The sequence below is a fragment of the Macaca thibetana genome, chromosome 16, assembly GCF_024542745.1.
Source record: "Macaca thibetana thibetana isolate TM-01 chromosome 16, ASM2454274v1, whole genome shotgun sequence".
In the NCBI taxonomy this organism is placed as follows: domain Eukaryota; kingdom Metazoa; phylum Chordata; class Mammalia; order Primates; family Cercopithecidae; genus Macaca; species Macaca thibetana.
Genome location: NC_065593.1, coordinates 32,073,301 through 32,098,804, shown reverse-complemented (window position 1 = coordinate 32,098,804; position 25,504 = coordinate 32,073,301). Strand labels below are relative to the sequence as shown.

Below are 25,504 nucleotides of genomic sequence, written 5' to 3'. Positions count from 1 at the left end.
TAAAATAAAATAAAAATGAAAATGGAAAAATAAAAACTACTACTATTAACTTTTGTGACTGCTCCCAATCTTTACACCTCTACCATTTATTCATAAGCATTTATTTTATGTTTTTATTTACTTTGAAGAGACAGTCTTGCTCTGCTGCCTAGGCTGGAGTATAGTAGCACGATCATAGTTCACTGCAGCCTTAAACTCTTTGGGGCTCAAACAGTCTTCTCGCCTCAGCCTTCTGAGTAGCTAGGAATACAGGCGTGCAACACCGTGCCCAGCTATTAAAATTTTTTTTTTTTTTTTTTTTTTTTTTGGTAGAGCATGGGTCTCTCTATGGTGCCCAGGCTGGTCCCGAATTCCTGGGCTCAAGCAAACCTCCTGCTTTAGCCTCCCAAAGCTCTGGGATTATAGGCATGAGCCATGATGCCTGGCTTCAACAAGTATTTACTGAGTGACTATTATATACTATAGAAAATCATGAGTATACAGCTATAAACAAAATATATGGTTTCTGTGCTCATGTTACAGTATAATGCAGACAAGCAATCAAATAAATATACTACTAAAAATATTACAAATTACGATAAATGCTATCGCAATGGGAAAAAAAGGAACACTAACAATAGAACCTCTTTGGGGAAATGATATTTGATCTGAAACTTAAAGGATAAAGACCTCAAGTGATCAAAGACAGTGAAAGTGAATTCTAGGCATAAGGACCAGTGCATGTGGCCTTGAGATAGGAAAAATATTGGCCTACTTTCTTTTCAGAGGAACTGAAAGGCCAATATGATTGAAGCCCTGTCAGCAAATGGAAGCTGACAGAAGTCAGATCATTCAGGGTCTCATGAACTGAGTTAAAATTTTTGTATCTAGGCCGGGTGTGGTAGCTTACACCTGTAATCCCAGCACTTTGGGAGGTGGGGGCGAGAGGATCACTTGAGTCCAAGACTTTGAGACCAGCCTGGGCCACATAGTGAGAACCCATCTCTACAAAATAATTTAAAAATTATCCAAGCATGGTGGCATGCACCTATTGACCTAGCTACTTGGGAGTCTGAGGCTTGAGCCCAGAAGGTTGAGGCTGCAGTGAGCCCTGTTTGCACTACTCCAGCCTGGGTGACAGAGCAAGACCCTGTCTCAAAACGAAAAAACAAGAATTTCGTATCTTATGCTATGTGCAGCAAGAAATCAGGAGGCAAGAGTATAATACAGACAGGAAATCTAGTTAGGTGATCATTCTAGTATGCCAAGCAAGAGTTGATGTGCTAAGGCTTAGACTAAGGTGATGGCAAGTGAAGGTACTGAGGTCAATACTGGAGATAGAATCAACCGAACTGACGTATAATTCCCAGGTTTTTTGGTTCAAACAGAGTGGCTGGAGGTGCTATTTAGTGAGATGCAGAAGACTGGGAGAGGATCAAATTTATGACGAAGGTAGGGGAAATCAAGAGTTTAATGTCTATAGGACATTCAAATGTAAATGCCACATAAATAGGTGAACATAACAAGTGATCTCAGAGGATAGGTCTGGGATGGATATTATAAATTTGGGAATCATCAGCATATAAGCAGTAGCAAAGGGATGAATTTTATATATAGAAAATGTAGCTGGGTACAGTGGCTCACACCTGTAATCCCAGCACTTTGGGAGGCAGAGGCAGGTGGATCACCTGAGGTCAGGAGTCCAAGACCAGCCTGGCCAACAGAGTAAAACCCCATCTCTACTAAAAATAGAAAAAAATTAGCCAGGCATGGTGGTGGGCGCCTGTAATCCCAGCTACCTGGGAGGCTGAAGCAGGAGAATCACTTGAACCCAGAGGCAGAGGTTGCAGACAGCCAAGATCACAACATTGCACTGTAGCCTGGGCAACAGAGCAAGAAAGAAGAGAAGACAGAAGACAGAAGAGAGAAGACAGAAGAGAGAAAAGATAAAAGAAGAGAGAGAAAGAAAGAGAGAAAGAAAGAGAGAGAGAAAAAAAAACAGAGAGAAGGGGAGAGAGAGAGAGAGAAAGAGAGACGAGAGAAAGAGACAGGAGGGAAGGAAGGAAGGAAGGAAGGAAGGAAGGAAGGAAGGAAGGAAGGAAGGAAGGAAGGAAGGAAGGAAGGAAGGAAGGAAGGAAGGAAGGAAATAAATGTATATCAGGTAAAAAGATAAGAAGGACCAGAACCAAACAATGAAAGTATTCAACACTCAGAGGTTGCATGAAAGCAGAAGGGCTTGCAAGAGAGACTGGAGATTGGTAAGAGTAGAAAGGAGGTAACACAGGAAAGTCATGAAAGTGTAGTCTTTAGCAGAAAAGAAGGCATGTGTTTAAGAAAAAAGTAGTCACTTGTATGGAACTGTTGAGAGACCTATAAGGATGAGAACTGAAAAGCATACACTGATTTAGCAATACATTAGTCATTAGTGGTTTTTACGAGAGCAGTTTCAATAGCATAGTTAGGCAGAGGACAGAATAGAATAGCTTTAAGAATGAATGGGAGATGAGGAAGTAGGGATAGCACTTCTGAAAATCTTGGCCATAAAATGGGGCAGAGAGATAAGACAATAGTCCAAAGGGAATGTGGCTATCAAAAACAGGTCTTCTATAAGATGGAAGAAATCAGAGTGCTTGGAATACTTCTCAGGACCCTCCCCCCTCCTTTGGTCATCCTCTGTTCCAAGCACTTGGAACACTTCTCAGGAGAGAAGGAAAAATGTTGTCAGCATTGTTGTGGGTTACAAAACACACACACACACACACACACACACACACACGCATGAAGGAAAAATGAGAAGGTGAATACAGATAAAAAAGTAAGTTTGAAATGAGGTGTTAGAAAGAAGTACTAGCCAGATAGTCTCTATTTTCTTAATAAAATATGTGGCAAAGCTATAAATTAAAAGTGTCTAGAAGAGGCAGGAAATGGTACAAATGGAACTGCTGGCTTAAGGACAATGGAGAAGAAATGAAATTATTGTTGCAGAAAATGGAACACCAAATCACCAGAAGAGAAAAACAATACAGGAGAAAGAACAAGAAAAGCTTCATATTAGTTGGGCATGGTGGTATGCGCTTGTAATCCCAGCTACTCAAGAGGCTGAAGCAGGAGAATTGCTTGAACCCAGGAGGTGGAGGTTGCAGTGAGCCGAGATCATGCCATTGCACTCCAGCATGGGTGACAGAGCAAGACCCTGTTTCAAAAATTAAAAAAAAAAAAAAGAAGAAGAAGAAGAAAAAAGAAAAGCTTCATAGCACAGGCAGTATTTCAGAAGATCCTTAAAGATTGATGGCCTCAGATGGGCACAGTGACTCATACTTGTAATCCTAGCATTTGGGAAACTGAGGTGAGAAGATCACTTGAGGCCAGGAGTTTGAGACCAGCCTGGGCAACATAGCAAGACTGCATCTCAAAAAAAAAAAAAAAAGAGTGATGACCTCCAAGGGTAAATGGAATTTCAACAGTCAGGGAAATGGCATTTCAATAAGGAAACATGACAGAGAGAGATACAAACAGAATGATCAAAGGGCATAAAGATGGAAAGTATATCGAATTTTAGGAAACAGGCAATTGTCTACTGCAACTGGAATAAGCAAAGAGGGAAAAAACACTGGATAGAAACGAGACTAGAAAAATCAGCTGTGGCCTGATTGTGGAAGAACTTGAATATCATGACTCAATGCCTCCACCACTTATTAGGTAGGTAAATTACATAATCTCTCTGAGCCTGTATCCTCCTCTTCTGGAAAATGGAGATAATTAATGCCTATTTTACAGGACTGACTGTTGTTTGGTTACATAAGATAAATACTGAAAGCTCTTAGTGTTTAACTCACAATAAATGCTTAATAAATGGCAGTAAAGGTTGAGGTTATTATCTTGGGCATTACTCTGAAGGCAGAGGGAAAACATTACATGTTTTTGAACAGATGTGAAACAGGGAGAGACTAAAGTAAGAGAAAATAGTTAAAGGCCATTGCAATAGACTAGGCTAGAGATAATGAACACCTACATAAGGTCAGTGATAGTGGGAACTGAAATAATAGATATAAAGGCAGCTGGGTCCGGTGGCTCACACCTGTAATGTCAGCACTTCGAAAGGCCAAGGTGGAAGAATCAATCACTTGAGTCCAGGAGTTTGAAACCAGCCTGGACAACAGAGCAAGACCCCATCTCTACAAAAAAAAAATTTTTTAAGAAACAAAAAATATATACAAAGGGAAAAAATGTAGATATGATGTGACACAATTAGTGGGTCATGATAGATTTAACGGATCAGGATATCCTGGAACCCAAATTCAATATTCTGAACACTCTGAACAATCTTTCCTTGATGAACTCCTAGACATTTTCCTAACTGATGGAGTCCCAGTTTTGTGACTATCATTAGATTTTACTGGGGAGGAGGTTAGAATTTTCACTTAGGAAGAATTATTAAATTTAGCATTTTGAGGTAAGAACTATCGGGGGTTGCAGGAGGGAGAGCATCAGGAAGAATAGCTAATGGATACTGGGCTTCATACCAAGGTGGATGGGTTCATCTGTGCAGCAAACCACCATTGCATACATTTACCTAGGTAACAAACCTGCACATCCTGCAGGTGTACCCCATAACTTAAAATAGAAGTTGAAGGAAAAAAAAAAAAAAAGAACTAAAGAACTATGAATCTTGGGAGAAAGAATACTCAGAAAAATATGAGATATCGAACTATGGTTATTACAACTTCATTTTCATTTCAATAAGCAGTATCTCCATCTGACAAGGGATTAATAGCCAGAATATAAAAGGAGCTCAAACAACTTAATAGGAAAATATCTAATAATCCAATTTTAAAATAGGCAAAAGATCTGAACACACATTTCTCAAAACGAGACATACAATTAGCAAACAGCTATATGAAAAGGCGCTCAACATCATGGATCATCAGAGAAAAGCAAATCACAACTACAATGAGATATCATCTCACTCCAGTTAAAATCGCTTTTACCCAAAAGAGGCAGTAACAAATGCTGAGAGGATGTGGAGAAAAGGGAACCCTTGTATTGGTGGTTCCGTTGATGGTTGTATAAATTAAAACACAATGGGAATGTAAATTAGTACAGCCATTATGGAGAACAGCATGGAGATTCCTCAAAAAACTAAAAATGGAACTGCCATATAACCCAGCAATAACACTGCTAGGTAAATGCAAAAAAGAAAGGAAATCAGTATATTGAAGAGATATCTGCACTCTAATGTTTATTACAGCACTATTCACAATAGTCAAGATTTGGAATCAACCTAAGGGTCCATCAACAGATGAATGGATAAAAAGAAATATGTAATAAAATAAAGAGTATATCTACCCCAATACACAATGGAGTACTATTGAGCCATAAAAAAGAATGAGGTAGATATTGAGGTAGATATTTCCCTAAGACACATTTCCTTTCTATTATATATTCTTTTTTTTTTTTTTTTTGAGATGGAGTCTCACTCTGTCACCTAGGCTGGGGTTCAGTGTCGAAATCTTGGCTCACTGCAAGCTCCGCCTCCCGGGTTCACACTATTCTGCCTCAGCCTCCCAAGTAGCTGGGACTACAGGCGCCTGCCACCACGCCCGGCTAATTTTTTGTATTTTTAGTAGAGACGAGGTTTCACCGTGTTAGCCAGGATGGTCTCCATCTCCTGATCTCATGATGTGCCTGCCTCGGCCTCCCAAAGTGCTGGGATTACAGGCGTGAGCCACCATGCCCAGCCACTCTACTATATATTCTTGTGCAAGTAGATTTCCATTTGTACAACTTTAATTTCAATGTAACAGACATTGATTAAGCTACTGAAATGTGCCAGGCATTGTTCAAAGCTCTGAAAAAGTGCTTCTTGGCTCGGGATTCATACCAGACTCTCCTGGAAAGTATTAGAATAATGATTCCTGGGCTCCACGACCAGAGGCTGTAATCTAATAAATCTGGGATAGGACTCAGGAATCCACATTTTTTTTTTTCTTTTTTTGAGATGGTATCTCACTCTGTCACCCAGGCTGGAAGTACAGTGGCACGATCTTAGCTCACTGCAACCTCCGCCTTCTGGGTTCAAGTGATTCTCGTGCCTCAGCCTCCCAAGTAGCTGGGACTACAGGCACATGTCCCCATGCCTGGGTAAGTTTTGTATTTTTAGTAGAGATGTGGTTTCACCATGTTGGCCAGGCTGTTCTCAAACTCCTGACCTCAAGTGATTTGTCTGCCTCGGCCTCCCAAAGTGCTAGGAATTTACAGGCGTGAGCCACCGCACCCAGCCAGGAATCCTTTTTTTTTTTTTTTTTTGAGACAGAGTTTCACTCTTTTTGACCAGGCTAGAATGCAATGGCGCGATCTCGGCTCACCACAACCTCCACCTCCTGGGTTCAAGTGATTCTCCTGCCTCAGCCTCCCGAGTAGCTGGGATTACAAGAATGCGCCACCACGCCCAGCTAATTTTGTATTTTTAGTAGAGATGGGGTTTCTCCATGTTGGTCAGGCTGGTCTTGAACTCCTGACCTCAGGTGATCCACCCGCCTCTGCCTTCCAAAGTGTTGGGATTACAGGCGTGAGCCACCGCACCCAGCTGGAATCCATATTTTTAATAAAGTCGGTTGCACAGGTAAGGAGAACCTAAATATTGTTTTCCATTTTACAGATGTTTTATGTCGAGCTGTATTTACTTACAACACTTCTGACACCAAATGTACAGGTTTTTTCCATCTCAACAACCAGTTCTATCCAGACACCAACTGGGAGTCTCACATTTGAATTCTTATATTAATTACCTAGAGTTAGCATAGATCCTACAGGTTAAGTGCTCAGTCCCTCCCACAAGACTGTCCCCTACTTCAGATACCAGTTGCAAATCCCAGTCGCCTGTACTTCTGACCAACCAGCTGTAAATCGGAGATTCCCATGACCCCTTCCTCATGTTTGATAATTTGCTAGAATGACATACAGAACATAGGAAAAGAGTTGACTTGCTATTACTGGTTTATAAAGGATACAACTCAGGAACTCAGGAAGAGACACATAGGGCAAGGTATGGGGGAAGGGGCACAGAACTTCCAAACCTTCCTCCAGGTATACAGCTCTACCAGCCCCTCCATGTGTTGACCATCCCAGAAGCTCTATGAACTCTGTTTTTTAGGAGGTTTTATGGAGGTTTTATTAAGTAGGCATGATTGATTAAATCTCTGGCCACTTGTGATTAGCTCAATTTTCAGCCTCTTGCCCCTCCCTGGAGGTTAGAGAGTAGAGGTGAAAGTTTCAACTCTCTAATTATTCCTTGGACTTTCTGGTGACCAGACCTCAGCCTTAAGCTATCCAGGGGCCCTCAGACCCCAGTCATCTCATTATCATAAAAGACACTTACCAGTCAAGAAATTCCAAGGTTTTAGGAACTGTGTGCAGGAACCAAGGATAGAGACCAAATGCTTATTTATTATCACAGTACGACATAAAAGACCCTTAATGACCTGATTTCTGTCTTACCTGCCTCTTCTTTGGCACTGATCATGCTGCCCACCTTCCATTCCAGTAATAGTCAATGACTTGTAATTGCCTGAAAATGCTAGATGCTTCACTGGTACTTCTGTGCATGTTGTCTACCCCACCAGCTCTACCCTTCCACACACGCACACACAAACACACACACACACACACACACACACCCCTAGCTTTGCTAGCCTTTTTTTTTTGTTAATCCTTCAAATTCTAGTTCAAACATCTCCGAGACCATATTGGACCCTTAATAGAACTCATTGAGCCCACCATAATAATGATGAGTACTGTTGTGAGTATTAGAAATAATATTAGGCACCTGTGACACAATGTTTGGCTAGACACTAATATATCCTATGGGTAACAAGAACCCACTGAAGTAGTATCATGAGATGAAGATGTGGAGAAAGGGGAAACCTCGTACATTGTTGGTAGGAATATAAATTAGTACTGCCACTATGGAAAGCAGTATGAAAGCTCTTCAAAAAACTAAAAATAGAGCTTCCATATAACCCAGCAATTCCACTACTGGGTATATATCCAAAAGAAAGGAAATCAACATATCAAAGAGATATCTGTACTCCATATTTACTGCAGCACTATTCACAATAGCCAAATTTAGAATCAGTCCAGGCGAGGTGGCTCATGCCTGTAATCCCAGCAATTTGGGAGGCCGAGGAGGGTAGATCACCTAAGGTCCGGAGTTCGAGACTAGCCTGGCCAACATGGCGAAACCCTGTTTCTACAAAAAATACAGAAAGTAGCTGGGTGTGGTGGTGTACATCTGTAGTCCCATCTACTTGGGAGGCTGACACGGGAGAATCACTTGAGCCCAGGGAGGTCGAAGCTGCAGTGAGCCGTGATCATGCCACTGCACTCCAGCCTGGGTGACAGAGACCCTGTCCACAGAAAAAAATGAAAAAAAAAAAAAGATTTGTAATGACATGAGAAAGTGTTGTTATATGGGGGAAAAAAGCAGAAAACAGAGCTATATATTCATTATAATATCATCTGTATGTATATTTTAATGACATTTATCCGTAAGTGGTAAAAAATACAGAAAGGAAATATGTAAAATATGAATAGTGATTATTATGGAATGATTGTATTCCTTAGTGTTTTTATTTTTTTAAATACTTTTTGAGGCTGGGCATGGTGGCTCACGCCTGTAATCCCAGCACTTTGGGAGGCCAAGGCGGGCGGCCCTGCCTAGGCAAGAGGGCAAAACCCCGTCTCTACTAGAAATACAAAAATTAGCTGGGAATAGTGCCGGGCACCTGTAATCTCAGGTACTCAGGAGGCTGAGGCACGAGAATCACTTGAACCCAGGAGGCAGAGGCAATAAGCCAAGATCATGCCACTGCACTCCATCCTGGGTGACAGAGCAAGACTCTATCTGGGGGAAAAAAAAAAAAAAAAATTACTTGGATTTCCAACTTTTCTAATAATAAACCTACATTACTTCTAATAATTTAACAATATAAAGTAGTAAATGCAAACTTCACTTGTAAACTTATGCTAACAGAAAGAAAAGAGGGGGAAATGCATGCATTACACTTGAAATAATCAAAGTAATAAACACTATCAAGCAGCTGTACCAAGCCTTACTTACAACATTCATAATTTCATTTCCACAATTAGCGAAGTTTATAGAATGCACTCCAGAGACTAAAATACAAACATGGCCACAGACAGCTCCTGTTTTCTGAATGGAAAGAAGGGGTGGGTGGGAGATGGAGAGAGGAAACTAGTGCCCTCAGCAAAGGAGTACCAAGTTGCAGATCTCATAATGATCTTCTCTGTCTACTCACTACAAAGGCACCATGGCAACTGGGAACCTCAGAATATCAAGGAAGGAGCATTGAAAGCAGAGTTTGGAGAGCTATCAGGGGAAGTGAAGAAGCTCAGGAAAGCTAAATGAGAAATGCTAAGAAAGTCAATACATAAGAACACTCTCACACTAGCCATAAGCAAAGCCTTAATATAAACAAAACCAGAGCCAATTTCCCTATTTCCCATGTCAAAGCTTGATAGTGATGAGCCAATAGATAGGAAGCAGGAATAAAATTTCCTGCACTTTCTTTTCTTTGTTTCTGTTTTTGAGATGGAGTCTTGCTCTGTTGCTCAAGCTGGAGTGCAGTGCAGTGGCGTGCTCTCAGCTCACTGCAACCTCCGCCTCCCAGGTTCAAGTAATTCTTATGCTTCAGCCTCCCGAGTAGCTGGGATTACAGGTGCTCGCCACCACATTTGGCTAATTTTTGTATTTTTAGTAGAGACAGGGTTTCGCCATGTTGGTCAGGCTGGTTTTGAACTCCTGACCTCAGGTGATCCGTCTGCCTTGGCCTCCCAAAATGCTGGGATTACAGGTGTGAGCCACCGCACCCGGCCTCCTGCATTTTCAGTAGTGGTTATTCTCAACGTGTGAATTATAATATTGATAGTATATATTTGCCATCATCAAAAGGCTTTCAGACCTAAATTTCCAAGTTTTAAGCACTAACATACAAAAGACTTAAAGAGATTTTTCCAGTAAAAAATGTTTATCTTATAAAAGGACTCCTTGATAATAAATAATATATTATACCAGTATGGCACATTTTACTATTCCAACAGCTTTTAAAGCTATTACTTAACTCTGTCTCTACCACTAGATTTAAAGAGTCATTTCAAACTCAAGGAGTTTAAAGTGAGAGACTAAAAAGAAATGAGAATCTGTATTTCTTTCCCAGTCAAACACAAACATATATAGCCAAAACTAAAAAGCTCTGTCATAAATGGCACATAAAATGATTATAAAATTCATTAAAGTATCATCGTTAATGCAATTAATTAATACCAATTGTTGCTCTGTAAGTATAAAAAGTGTAGAATGGTAATCTTCCTTTATTTTTCTTTCTGTTTCTCTATATGCTACCAAATTTTCACTAGCAACCATATACTTTCATGATTTGCTAACTTCCTCTTAAACGAGTCACTAGTCAATGTCATAAAAAAAAGGTGGGGGGTGGTAATGTGATAGAATGTGACAGATTAAGAAATTTAAAGAACATAATACACAATTTGTAGATGTGGATTGGATACTTGCATGAAGGAACCAGAATTTTGAGGTTCCTTGGAGAAATGAAATAGTGTGTATATTAAATTAGATTAAAATTTATTGAAATAGAAAGTGAAAATTTTTTGACTAAAAAAAGCAGATTATAAAACTGTGTGTACAGTATGACCTCATTTTAGTAAAAAAAAAAAGAATATATATATATATGCATAGAAAAGGATACAGATGGTAGGGAGTAACCTTTGGGTGGCAAATATACAAGGGTTTATTTTTGCTTGCTTGTGTTGTTTTTTATTTTCTATTATGCTTCTTTGATAAAGCATTATTTTAAAATATTTTTTCTAGGCTGGGCACAGTAGCTCACACCTGTAACCCCAGCACTTTGAGACGCCAAAGTGGGATGATCACTTGAGCCTGGGAGTTCAAGACCACCCTGGGCAACATGGTGAGACCCCATCTCTACAAAAAATTTTAGGCTGGGTACTATGGCTCACTCCTGTAATCCCAGCACTTTGGGAGGTCAAGGTGGGGGATCACGAGGTCAGGAGTTCAAAACCAGCCTGGCCAAGATGGTGAAACCCCGTCTCTATTAAAAATACAAAAAATTACCTGGGCGTGGTAGTGGGCACCTGTAATCCCAGCTACTCGGGAGGCTCAGTCAGAGAATTGCTTGAACCCGGGAGGCAGAGGTTGCAGTGAGCCAAGATCGTGCCACTGCACTCCAGCCTTGGCAACAGAGTGAGACTCCATCTCAAAAAAAAAAAAAAAAAAAAATTAAAGTTAGCTGGGAGTGGTAGCACATACCTATTGTCCCAGCTACTCAGGGACTGAGGCAAGCGGATTGCTTGAGCCCAGGAGTCTGAAGGTACAGTGAGCCATGATCACACCACTGCACTCCAGCCTGGACAACAGAGAGAAATCCTGTCTGTAAAAAAAATTTTTAAGTAGATATAAATATATATTTTCTAACTTCTATCCCTTTCTAACAAGGCTAACATTTAATTAGAGAAGAATTGCTCAACAGAACATAAGGCCTGGGTGCAGTGGCTCACGCCTGTAATCCTAGCACTTTGGGAGGCTAAGGCGGGTGGATCACTTGAGGTCAGGAGTTTGAGATCAGCCTGGCCAACATGGCAAAACCCTATCTCTACTAAAAAAACAAAAATTAGCCAGGCATGGTGGTACACACCTGTTGTCCCAGCTACATGGGAGGCTGAGGCAGGAAAATAGCTTGAACCTGGGAGGCGAAGGTTGCAGTGAGCCGAGATCACACCACTGCACTCCAGCCTGGGTGACAGAGCGAGACTTCATCTCAAAAAAAAAAAAAGAAAGCATATCTGTTACACCAAGGGTTTTAGTTTAGTGTAGTAGTTTATAGTACGAGCTCTGACTAGAATCAATACCCAAACTGGCCACCTTAAGCATGTTATTTATGTCTCAATCCCCATCCATAAATTGTGGGCAACAGACCGGGCGCAGTGATTCCTGCCTGTAATCCCAGCACTTTGGGAGGCTGAGGCAGGTGGATCATCTGAGGTCAGGGGTTCGAGACCAGCCTGACCAATATGGTGAAATCCTGTCTCTACTAAAAATATGAAAATTAGCCAGGCATGATGGTGGGCACCTGTGATCCCAGCTACTTGGGAGGCTGAGGCTAGAGGATTGCTTGAACCCGGGAGGCAGAGGTTGCAGTGAGCCGAGATCATGCCACTGCACTCCAGCCTAGGCGACAGAGTGAGACTCCATCTCAAAAAAAAAAAAAAAAAAAAAATTGTGGGCAATAATAGCACAATACCTACCTCATGGGATTGTTGTGACAATTCAGTGTGGTACTCCATAAAGCAGAGCAGAGTATGTGGCATACAGTAAAGCACTTAATAAATGTAACCTGTTATAACTATTATTTTTCCAATTAGCTACTGAGAAAACTTGACTAATAGTTCCTAAAGTTAATGTGAAAAATAGAATGTAGGAACAATAGGCCTTCTCTCACTATTGTCCCCTAAACTTCTCTTTTGACCCAATGGAAGAAGTTGAAAGTCAATCCTAGATCCTCCCAGAATCTGACCTGGACACTATTATTTCCTATGGATAAAGGTCTGCACAGCTTTATGTGAATTGTGAATGAAAATGAAATGTGGCTGGGCGCGGTGGCTCACGCCTGTAATCCCAGCACTCCAGGAGGCCAAGGCAGGCGGATTACGAGGTCAGGAGTTTGAGACCACCCTGACCAACATGGTGTCTCTACTAAAAATACAAAAATTAGCCAGACACGGTGGTGCATGCCTGTAATCCCAGCTACTCAGGAGGCTGAGGCAGGAGAATCGCTTGAACCCAGGAGGAAGAGGTTGCTATAAGCCGAGATCGCACCACTGCACTCCAGTCTGGGCGACAGAGCAGAGCAAGACTTCATCTCAAAAAAAAAAAAAGAAAACGAAGTGTGGTATCTAGGAGCTGATTCCAAACTCATTAACATACTATGACTAGTATCATGGGAGAAACTTTACAAATTATTTCTAATTACAAAAAGCTCAAAATTTTCTAGTTAAATTATTCTGAAGGTTCCAACATCTTATAGGCAATCTCATCTGAATTCTCAATTTTCAAAAATATTGGTAAGGTACTTTTCTTTCTAGATCAGAAAAGAAATAAAAATATAACTCAACTTCAGAGCTGTTCCTGAGTGAATATACTTTCTCCTTCCAAAGCAACAATTATTGTCTTGAACCCCAGTGACAGACATCTTATGCTGGTTTTAGGTATACACAAATAACAGCAAATACAGATTGTTCTCCGATAAAGTTGTTAACCAAACACGTTTCATTTTATGTTAACCATAAAATGAAGGTCATTCAATGACTTGAACATATATTTTAAGACACATAAGAGAAAATTGAGATCGAGTTTCAAATACTATTGATATGGGAAGGGGACAGGGAAAGGGCAGAAAGGGCAGAGTCCCTGCCGAGGGCTCCACCTTTGGCCTGTGCCCATGGACCTATGCGAGAGCAGGCATGCCTGTTTTTGCATCCAAATGCTTCATTTTCCAAGATCACTCTGGCCCGCCACACCCCCAATCCTGTGCCCATATAAACCCAAGACCTTAGCAGGGCACAGACACAAGTGATTGAACATCAAGAGGAGCAGAGGAACAGACCAGCAGACATCAGCAGACCGGCAGACTTGTGATGGCAGAACGATGAGGCAGAGAAAGAGAGGAAGGATGTCTGGACACCGAGGGGTAATTCAACCGGAGGTGGTCAAAGAGTCTGAATCAAGTGCCAGGAGCCTGATTCCAGGGGAAGACCACCTCCCTACTCCAGCCACTCCTTCCGGCTCCCCATCCATGTCGCTGAGAGCCACTTCCACCACTCAATAAACCTTGCACTCATCCTTCGAGCCCACATGTGATCCAATTTTTCTGGTACACTGGGCAAGAGCTAAGGATACAGAAAGCTGTCACACTGGCCCTCTGCCCCTGCAATAAGGCAGAAGGTCTACTGAGCTGGTTAACACAAGCCATCTGCAGACAGCAAAGCTGAAAGAGCACACTGTAACACATGCTCATTTGGGCTTTGGGAGTCATAGACACCACCCCCAGTTGGTGCCGTGGGGCTGGAGCCCAAAAGTGCTTCCCATGGCTGCTGCACTTGCCCATCTGCATCCTCCCCTTAGGGGTTTGAGCAGTGGGGCAACCAAAGGAGCGAGACACATCCCTGTGGCACATCCTGCAAGGGAAATGAGGGAATTCTCCTGTTTCACTGTAACATGAAGTATACACTGGGCAAGGTAGCTCACACGTGTCATCCCAGCACTTGGGAAGGCCAAGGCCAGACAATCACTTGAGGCCAGGAATTCAAGACCAGCCAGGGCAACATAGCAAGACCCCATCTCTAAAAAATTTTAAAAATTAGCTGAGCACGGTGGTACACACCTATAATCTCCACTACTCAGGAGGCTGAAGCGGGAGGATTGTTTGAGCCCAGGAGTTCAAAGTTAGTGAGCTATGATTGCACCACTGAACACTTCAGCCTGGGTGATAGAGTGAGAACCTGTCTCTAAACAAACAAACAAAAAACCCATACATGTAGCACAGGATAAAAAAGATTTAAAGAAAAGACACTATGCTAGACAGTAAGGTGGTGGATTTTTTAAAAAGAGGAAAGAAATCACACTATGCTAAGAGGTAAAAGACCCAAATGTAGAGATAACCTGTTCCAACTGCACTTAAACCAGAAATTCAGCTTAGTAGTTGACAAATTGTTTATACCTCTGGTTGGTTGATAGCACGTGGTGAATTTTAAGTATGCAAAACTATCTGACCTCAAGTGACATCCCACAGGAGCAGAGAAACTGCCAATATCCATACAACTACATAGCTATGTTACATGCCAGTTTGATAATCATACATTGGTTATCAAAATTAAGATGTCCACTGGCCAGGTGCCTGTACTCCCAGCACTTTGGGAGGCCAAGGCGGGTGCATCACCTGAGGTCAGGGGTTCAAGACCAGCCTGGCCAACATGGTGAAACTCTGTCTCTACTGAAAATTCAAAAAATTGGCTGGGCGCAGTGGCTCACACCTGTAATCCCAGTACTTTGGGAGGCCAAGGTGGGCAGATCACCTGAGGTCGGGAATTCAAGACCAGCCTGACCAACATGGAGAAACCCTGTCTCTACTACAAATACAAAATTAGCCAGATGTGGTGGTGCATGCCTGAAGTCCCAGCTACTCAGGAGGCTGAGGCAAGAGAATCGCGTGAACCTGGGAGGCGGAAGTTGCAGCGAGCCGAGATCGCGCCATTGTACTCCAGCCTGGGCAACAAGAGCGAAACTCTGTCTCAAAAAAATAAATAAATAAGCGAGGCGCGGTGGCTCACGTCTGTAATCCCAGCACTTTGGGAGGCCAAGGCAGGCAGATCATGTGAGGTCAGGAGTTCGAGACCAGCCTGACCAACATGGAGAAACCCCATCTCTACTAAAAAAATACAAAATTAGCTGGGCATGGTGGCACATGCCTGTAATCCCAGCTACTAGGGAGGCCAAGGCAGAAGAATCACTTGAACCTGGAAGGCGGAGGTTGCGGTGAGTGGAGAGCATGCCACTGCACTCCAGCCTGGGCAACAAGAGTGAAACTCCGTCTCAAAAAAAAAAAAAAAAATAGCCAGACGTGGTGGTGCATGCCTGTAATCTCAGCTACTCGAGAGGCTGAGGCAGGAGAATTGCTTGAACCTGGGAGGCAGAGGTTGTGGTGAGCCGAGATCGTGCCATTGCACTCCAGCCTAGGGAACAACAATGAAACTCTGACTCAAAAAAAAAAACAAAAAAAATTTTTTAAATAAATAAGTAAAATAAAATAAAATGCATAGCCGGGCATGGTGGGCTGGGCACAGTGGCTCATACCTGTAATCCCAACACTTTGGGAGGCCGAGGCAGGCAGATCACAAGGTCAGAGACCTGCCTGACCAACATGGTGAAACCCGTCTCTACTAAAAACACAAAAATTAGTCAGGCGTGGTGGCACGCACCTGTAATCCCAGCTACTCAGGAGGCTGAGGCAAGAGAATTGCTTGAACCTAGGAGGCAGAGGTTGCAGTAAGCCAAGATGGCAACACTGCACTCCAGCCTGGGGACAGAGCGAGACTCCGTCTCAAGAAAAAAAAAAAAAATTTGCTGGGCACGGTGGTGAGCACCTGTAATCATAGCAACTCGGGAGGCTGAGGGAGGAGAATTACTTGAAACCAGGAAGCAGAGGTTGCAGTGAGCCAAGATCGCACCATTGCACTCCAGCCTGGACAACAAGAGTGAAACTCAGTCTCAAAAAACAAAACAAAAAAAAGTCCATATTTAGCCTTTCTTCTCAAATGTTCAATTGAATACTAATGAATTCCAGAAATACATCAACCTGGCTGATATATCAACCTCTAGCTGATCTTATCTAAAAATAAAAAGCCAAATCAGTTGTCTACAGTGAGGTCTGTATATTTCCACCAAGCTGTAACTACTTTTTACTTAGGGTCTTCTTTTCTTTTTTTTTTTTTTTTTTTTTTGCTGTGATGGCCAGGCTGGAGTGCAATGGCAGAATCTCGGCTCACCACAACCTCTGTACCCCCAGGTTCAAGCGCTTCTCCTGCCTCAGCCTCCCAACTGGCTGGAACTACAGGCATGTGCCATCATGCTCAGCTAATTTTGTATTTTTAGTAGAGATGGGGTTTCTCTGTGTTGGTCAGGCTGGTCTTGAACTCCTGACTTCAGGTGATCCGCCCACCCCAGCTTCCTAAAGTGCTGGGATTACAGGCGTGAGCCACCACGCCCAGCCAGGGTCTTATTTTCAAATGTTTGGGTCATAAAGCTTAGAAAGCGATTCACCCAGCTGGGCATGGTGGCTCACACCTGTAATCCTAGCACTTTGGAAGACCAAGGCAGGCGGATTGCCTGAGATCAGGAGTTCAAGACCAGCCTGGCCAATATGGTGAAACCCCATCTCTACTAAAATACAAAAAATACAAAAAATCTAGTACCAGCTACTCAGGAGGCTGAGGCACAAGAATATCTTGAACCTGGAAGGCGGAGACTCTGTCTCAAAAAATAAAAAAAAAAGGCCGGGGTCAGGCACGCTGGCTCATACCTGTAATCCCAGCACTTTGGGAGGCCAAGGCAGGTGGATCACCTGAGGTCGGGTCTAGCCTAACATGGAGAAACTCTGTCTCTACTAAAAACACAAAATTAGCCTGGCGTGGTGGCGGGCACCTGTAATCCCAGCTACTCGGGAGGCTGAGACAGGAAATCGCTTGAACCCGGGAGGTGGAGGTTGTGGTGAGTGGAGATTGTGCCACTGTACTCCAGTCTGGTCAACAAGAGCGAAACTCCATCTCAAAAGAAAAAAAAAAAAAAAAAAAAAAAAAAAAAGGCTGGGCATGGTGGCTCACGCCTGTAATCCTAGCACTTTGGGAGGCTGAGGCGGGCAGATCACCTGAGGTCAGGAGTTCGAGACCAGTCTGGCCAACATGGTGAAACCCCGTCTCTACCAAAAATACAAAGCTTAGCTGGGCATGGTAGCGGGTGCCTGTAATCTCAGCTACTTGGGAGGCTGAGGCAGGAGAATCGCTTGAACCTGAGAGATGAAGGTTGCAGTAAGCCGAGATGGTGCCACTGCACTCCAGCCTGGGCGACAGAGCAAGACTCCTTCTAAAAAAAAAAAAAAAAAAAAAGAAAAAAAAAGTGATTCACCCAGTCTTCATTGGACTCTAGGAAGTACATGAAGCAAATAATTTCCATCGCAGGAAAAGTCTATTTTCTATTTGGCTCATCCAACATACCACTAGACTTCTCAGCACCTAAACTTGAGAGAGAGACTCAGTCCCATGTTACATTATGGCAGTTACTTCCTTTGGTTTCAGATGACCTCCAGTTAACATCTCCTAGGAATGTACCTGCCCCCTTAATCTATGTCACCCGTGAAGGATTGGGCTATTGGTTCTAAGAACTAATCTTAAACTCAACTTAGTCTCTATTTAACTTTGAGTTCCAGGAGTGAAAAAGAGTATCTGAATCATTATCTTCAAATTTATAGATGACTCCAAGGAGATAATATGTAGTGTCCATGGTCACACACCTAATTAGTGACAGATGTCATGACAGAGGTCTTTCACCTATCAAATGAATTTGACTCAATTAAAATTACCCCAAAGGTCATCATATCCAGAAGTGACTTAAGGAATGGATAAACAGAAAACGTTTTTTCTATTTTGGAATGTTAGCTATCTGAGGAGTGAGTTGGAACTGGCATTGTCTCCTTTCCATGCTGCTGATCACACTTCAATCCACGGCCCCTCCACGAGCTACGGACATGATTTTTGCAACAGTAAGGCATGCAAAAAAATTCCAGACACTCATGCCACTGACCACATAGACTTTGCATAAGAGCCATCAACTTTGGGAATGACTTGGCAACTACAGACTGCCTTGGGATATCACTAGCTGAGTTTCTTATAACGCGTTTATATCACCATTGCCAAACTCAGTTTCCTAATCCAGCAAATGGATATTATGTTTCACATAGACTCTAACTGGACAGATTTCTCAAGATGCTGTGTGGTTTTATGGATTTGGAGTTAAACCAGTCTTTCTCACGAGGGGCACTATGACATTTTGAGTAGGAGATTTCTTGGTTGTGTAGGATTATCTACTATACCACAGAAGGTTTAGTATCATTGGTCCTTTGTCCTTTGTCCTCTAAATGCAAGTAGTCCCACCAGTCACAACCCCCCTACAAACACTTCCAAATGACCTCAAGAGAGAAGAATGCCACCACCAGTATTAACCTTAAAGCCAACCATTAAGTGAACTATAAAATAAAAAATGTTTACATAAAGATAAAGACCTAATCCCTTTTACCTGCCACTAAAATACTGCTCTCTATTCCTCTTTTTAACCCAGAGATAATGCTTTGTTCACTAACTCCATCAGACCAACTTTGTCTGAACTAGTTATATAATTAAGACACCTGTATGGATGGGCAAGTAGAGTAGAAAAGTTACTGAAATAAAATCAGGATATGAGTTTGATTCCAAGTTCTCCGGCTATTCAAACTTAGGCAAGTTATTTCTCCTCACTGGGCCTTAGTTTTCCCAACTATTAAAAAGTATTTTATGGCCAAATGTGGCGGCTCATGTCTGTAATCCCAGCACTTTGGCATGCCATGATAGGAGGATTGCTTGAGGCCAGGAGTTCAAGACCAGCCTGGGCAACATAGCAAGACCTCTGTCTCTATTTAAATTTTTTAAATTAATTTTTTTAAATAAGATAAAATAAAAAGTGTCAGGTTAAATTATCTCTCTGGTTTATTACAATTCTAGGAATCTGTGAAGTAAAACATAATTAACTTGCTTTATACTTTTCTTTTGACCTCTACATAGCTAAATGAGGGTGATCACTAACAAATACTGCCTAGTCTCCCAGAAGCCCGGATTCCAAGCCCTAGGAATAACAGTAAGACAGAACACTCACATCCAGCTAGATCTCATACAGGATTTTATTATGGAGTCAGTATATTTAATGTATAAAACAGAGCTGAATTATTTTATGACCCAGTAATAATAGAGGTACCAAGATAATAACAGCAGCAACAGCCACCCTAACTTATGTTTATCTAGGATACACCTATAATCTGAATGCTGGCTGTACACAACAATCACCTGGATACCTTAAAAAAAAAAAGCCCCAGTTCCACACCAAGCCAGTATCAAATGAATCAAAATCTCTAGGGATGGGGCTTATCTCCCAAGGCTCCCTGAGGTGATTCTGATGAACAGTGAGAACCAAGAACCACTGATCCAGACCTTTTAATCCAAGAACTGAAAAGCAAATGACCAAAAGTTAGTATCTCACACGCTAGTTATATAATCAAACATTGATAAATAAAAACAATCTAGTGTTACTATGTACTGACATTCTCAGTTACAGAGAATTGTGTTTCTAGAGAAAAAGGAGAGCTCTATTAACAGCCCTTAATGGGGACTGGCCCTGCTAGAAACAGAATATAACTTCCTGACAATCTGACGAATCAGTTCAAAAAAACTTACTACGAAGTTGACAACCCCTGGAAAATTCCTATCAATCATCAAGATAGTTAAAACCATGTTAGTCAAAGTAGTGCAAAGACTGAAATTCCTCAACCTAATTCTTACTCACTAGCTCTCACTAAAAGACCTAGCAGGTAGAAGTGGCCGGGTGTAGTGGTTCATGTCTTTAACCCCAGCACTTTGGGAGGCTGAGGCAGGCGGATCACTTCAGGCCAGGAATTCAAGACCAGCCTGGCCAACATGGCGAAACCCGGTGTCTACCAAAAACAACAAAAATTAGCTAGGCATGAGGGCACGCACTTGTAGTCCAACCTATTCAGGAGGCTGAGGCAGGAGAATCTCTTGAACCTGGGAGGCGGAGGTTGTAGTGAGCTGAGATGGTACCACTGCACTCCCATTTGGTGACAGAGCAAAAAAATAAAAATAGGCTGGGCGCGGTGGCTCACACCTCCAATCCCAGCGCTTTGGGAAGCTGAGGCGGGTGGATCATGAGGTCAGAAGTTCAAGACCAGCCTGGCCAACATGGTGAAACTCCATCTCTACTAAAACTACAAAAAATTAGCCAGCTTGGTGGCAGGTGCCTGTAATCCCAGCTACTTGGGAGGCTGAGGCAGAAGAATTGCTTGAACCCAGGAGGCGGAGGTTGCAGTGAGCTGAGACCGCACCGCTGCACTCCAGTTTGGGCAACAGAGCAAGACTCCATCTCAAAAAAATAAAAAAGAAAGACCTAGTAGAACATGAAAAATTTGATGGAAACATACATGATTTCTGAAAAATACATCATTTATGACTTCCTCAACAAAGCTTTGAGTCCAGTGACATAGGAAAAGTCAAAGCAGTCTTCGCTAAAATCATTCTTGCTCTTTTCAGAACATAATCAGCAAAACTAACAAGACAGACCAATAAACAATAAGTAGATCATTAAACTCTCTCTTACCTTATGTGCAAGGCCAGGCCATCCTGTAGGCTAGAGATCCCCAAATCAGAGAGTGTATCTGAGCCAACAGAAGCAGGTGACAAAGAACCCTCCTTCTCCTCCAGTAGGTCCAGCTTCACCAGGTTGCTGATCTCATCCTCTGAGTTATCTTCAGACACAGAACCAATTATGAATCGAGAGTGCTGGTTCAGCTCCAGAGGTTTGGCCAAGGGAGATGGTTCATCCATTATTCCTCCAAAATGAGCTCTTAGAGCTATGGAGAAAATGAAGTGAGAAAGGCAGGTTATGAATAATAATCTATATCTGAGGTCAGCCAGAGGTTATATCTAATAGACCACAGCTGAGACTTGGAAGCAAGGCAGTTTGAGAACTAAATTCCTTGGCTATTTTATTTCAGGGCCTTTAATTTCTATAAGGGAGGAAAATTGAGATCATGATAACTATGCCCATAAATTAAAACCAGTTCCCTTTTCCTCAAAGAAATTTTTCTCAAAAACCTATAAGCCATTCCTAATCTCATTATCATTTGGTGGTATCCAAGAAATAATTATGATCAATGGGGAAACCTTTGCAGTAGGCAAAAGCTGCTTGTTGTGATATTGCTATTTTGGTTGTTAGTAATAGGGGGAACAAATGGTAAGGGTTTGGATAGAGTGATGGTTGTTTGAAATGATATTTAAACTACATAATGCTCATCTGGCTTCAAACACTATATACTGAGAGGCTATAACTTTTATTTTATTATTTATTTATTTATTTGAGACAGGGTCTCACTCTGTCACCCACATAGCATGCAGTACTACAATCACGGTTCATTGCAGCCTCAAACTCTTTGGGCTCAAGTGATCCTCCTACCTCAGCCTCCCCAGTAGCTGGAACTACAGGCACGTGCCACCATGGCCGACTAATTCTATTTTTTTGTGTGTGTGTGTGACAGAGTCTCGCTCTGTCACCCAGGCTGGAGTGCAGCGGTGCGATCTCCACTCACTGCAAGCTCCGCCTCCTGGGTTCATGCCATTCTCCTGCCTCAGCCTCCCAAGTAGCTGGGACTACAGGTGCCCGCCACCACGCCTGGCTAATTTTTTGTATTTTTAGTAGAGATGGGGTTTCACCGTGTTAGCCAGGATGGTCTTGATCTCCTGACCTTTCGCCTCGGCCTCCGAAAGTGCTGAGATTACAGCCGTGAGCCACAGTGCCTGGCCCATTTTTTTTTTTTCTTTTTTGAGATGGAGTTTCACTCTGTCTCCCAGACTGGAGTGCAATGGCGCAATCTCAGCTCACTGCAACCTCCGCCTCCTGGGTTCAAGCAATTCTCTGCCTCAGCCTCCCAAGTAGCTGGGATTACAGGTACCCACCACCATGCCTGGCTGATTTTTGTATTTTTAGTAGAGATGGGGTTTCACTATCTTGGCTAGGCTGGTCTTAAACTCCTGATCTCGTGATCTACCCACCTCAGCCTCCCAGAGTGCTGGGATTACGGGCGTGAGCCACTGTGCCCAGCCTAATTTTTAAATATTTTATAGAAATGGGGACTCCCTATGTTGCCTAGGCTGGTCTTGAACTCCTGGGCTCAAGCAATCTTCTCACCTTAGGCTCCCAAACTGCTGGGATTACAGGCGTGAGCCACTGTGCCTGGCCTATGAATTTTACATATGTGTATACTTTTAAAACAAACTCCAGATAGGTGATTTTTAATTAAAAACAAAAACTTTGCTTGTCCTCGTGAGTTTTTTCTTAAATTATGCATTTTAAAATTTCACCCCAAAATGACTACTTTTGGCTCTAATGTGCTGACATTGATATAATGAGAAAGTGAATCTATCACCAAATTTAAAATCTATAATCATCTCAAGTAAGTATAATTTTTCTAAAGGTAGGGCCTTATTAGTTAGGATTAGATACTGCCAATAGCTAACTAAGAAACTAATTAACAGCAAACCATCATGGCACGTGTTTACCTATGTAACAAACCTGCATGTTCTGCACATGTATCCCAGAACTTAAAGTATTAAAAAAAAAAAAAGAAAAAGAAACTAATTAATAAAGACCAAAACAGCAACATTCATTCTCTTTTTATGGAATGAAGTGCTGCCCATAAAAATTTAAAAATACTTTTTAAAAACCAAAATAAGAGCTCACAACAATAAAAACCCAAACTAAATGAAACAATATTTATTCTGTCATCTCAAAAATCACATCTTAAAATTTCAAAACTACAGATCAACTCAGTATTAAATAGCTTGTACCCAGATCAATTATTTTAATTCAGAAAATAAGCCTGGGCACAGTGGCTCACGCCTATAATCCCAACATTTTGGGAGGCAGAGGCAGGAGGATTGCTTGAGTCCAGGAGTTCAAGACTAGCATGAGCATCAAAATGAGATCCCATCTCTACAAAAAAAAAAAAAAAAAAAAAAAAAGATTGGCTGGACGCAGTGGCTCACACCTGTAATCCCAGCACTTTGGTAGGTCAAGGCGGGTGGATCATCTGAGGTCGGGAGTTCGAGACCAGCCTGGCCAACATAGTGAAACCCCGTCTCTACTAAAAATACAAAAATCAGCTGGGTGTGGTGACACACGTCTATAATCCCAGCTACTTGGGAGGCTGAGGCAGGAGAATCGCTTGAATCCGGGAGGCAGAAGTTGCAGTAAGCCGAGATCATGCCACTGCACTCCAGCCTGGGCAACAGAGCGAGACTGTGTCACACACACACACACACACACACAAAAAAGACAAAGGAAAAAGATTAATTCAGGAAATAATAATTCCCATTTGTGGACCTTTTAGAGATTCTCTTGACTGATCCTGACCTCAACTTGTATACTGATGGAAGTTCCTTTGCAGAGAAAGGACTTCAAAAAGTGGGTTATGCAGTGGTCAGTGATAATGGAATACTTGAAAGTAAACCCCTCACTCCAGAAACTAGCGCTCACCTGGCAGAACTAATAGCCCTCACTCGGGCAATAGAATCAGGAGAAGGAAAAAGGGTAAATATATATACAGACTCTAAGTATGCTTATCTACTCCTCCATGCCCATGCAGCAATATGGAGAGAAAGGAATTCCTAACTTCTGAGGGAACACCTATCAAATCAGGAAGCCATTAGGCAATTATTACTGGCTGTACAGAAACCTAGAGAGGTGGCAGTCTTACACTGCCGGGGTCATCAGAAAGGAAAGGGAAATAGAAGGGAACCGCCAAGCGGATATTGAAGCCAAAAGAGCTGCAAGGCAGGACCCTCCATTAGAAATGCTTATAGAAGGACCCCTAGTATTGGGTAATCCCCTCTGAGAAACCAAGCCCCAGTACTCAGAAGAAGAAATAGAATGGGGACCCTCATGAGGACAGAGTTTCCTCCCCTCAGGATGGCTAGCCACCGAAGAAGGAAAAATACTTTTGCCTGCAGCTAACCAATGGAAATTACTTAAAACCCTTCACCAAACCTTTCACTTAGGCATTGATAGCACCCATCAGATGGCCAAATCATTATTTACTGGACCAGGCCTTTTCAAAACTATCAAGCGGATAGTCAGGGCCTGTGATGTGTGCCAAAGAGATAATCCCCTGCCTTATCGCCAAGCTCCTTCAGGAGAACAAAGAACAGGCCATTATCCAGGAGAAGACTGGCAACTAGATTTTACCCACATGCCCAAATCTCAGGGATTTTAGTATCTACTAGTCTGGGTAGATACTTTCACTGGTTGGGCAGAGGCCTTCCCCTGTAGGACAGAAAAGGCTCAAAAGGTAATAAAGGTACTAGTTCATGAAATAATTCCCAGATTTGGACTTCCCTGAGGCTTACAGAGTGACAATGGCCCTGCTTTCAAGGCTACAATAACCCAGGGAGTATCCCAGGCATTAGGTATACAATATCACTTACACTGCGCCTGGAGGCCACAATCCTCAGGGAAGGTCGAGAAAATGAATGAAACACTCAAATGACATCTAAAAAGGCTAACCCAGGAAACCCACCTCACATGGCCTGCTCTGTTGCCTATAGCCTTACTAAGAATCCGAAACTCTCCCCAAAAAGCAGGACTTAGCCCATACGAAATGCTGTATGGACGGCCCTTCCTAACCAATGACCTTGTGCTTGACCAAGAGACGGCCAACTTAGTTGCAGACATCACCCCCTTAGCCAAATATCAACAGGTTCTCAAAACATTACAAGGAGCCTGTGCCCGAGAAGAGGGAAAGGAACTATTCCACCCTGGTGACATGGTATTAGTCAAATCCCTTCCCTCTAATTCTCCATCCCTAGATACATCCTGGGAAGGACCCTACCCTATCATTTTATCTACCCCAACTGCGGTTGAAGTAGCTGGAGTGGAGTCTTGGATACATCAGACTCGAGTCAAACCCTGGATACCGCCAAAGGAACCCGAAAATCCAGGAGACAACGCTAGCTATTCCTGTGAACCTCTAGAGGATCTGTGCCTGCT

At 42.5% G+C, this 25,504-nt stretch overlaps 2 protein-coding genes across 8 annotated transcripts in view; one reads left to right on the top strand and one right to left on the bottom strand.

The window, feature by feature from the left end:
- TADA2A (transcriptional adaptor 2A) overlaps nt 1-25,504 on the top strand; it is a 556,520-nt gene that overhangs the window by 376,669 nt on the left and 154,347 nt on the right. The gene's annotated exons all lie outside the window — the stretch shown is intronic.
- The window catches only part of ACACA (acetyl-CoA carboxylase alpha), a 329,721-nt gene that overhangs the window by 223,700 nt on the left and 80,517 nt on the right, over nt 1-25,504 (bottom strand). For all 7 annotated transcript variants that reach the window (XM_050764555.1, XM_050764552.1, XM_050764562.1 and 4 more), the window contains one exon: nt 21,062-21,314. In XM_050764555.1, coding sequence (XP_050620512.1) covers nt 21,062-21,314 — 253 coding nt within the window. The remainder of the gene's footprint in view (nt 1-21,061; nt 21,315-25,504) is intronic.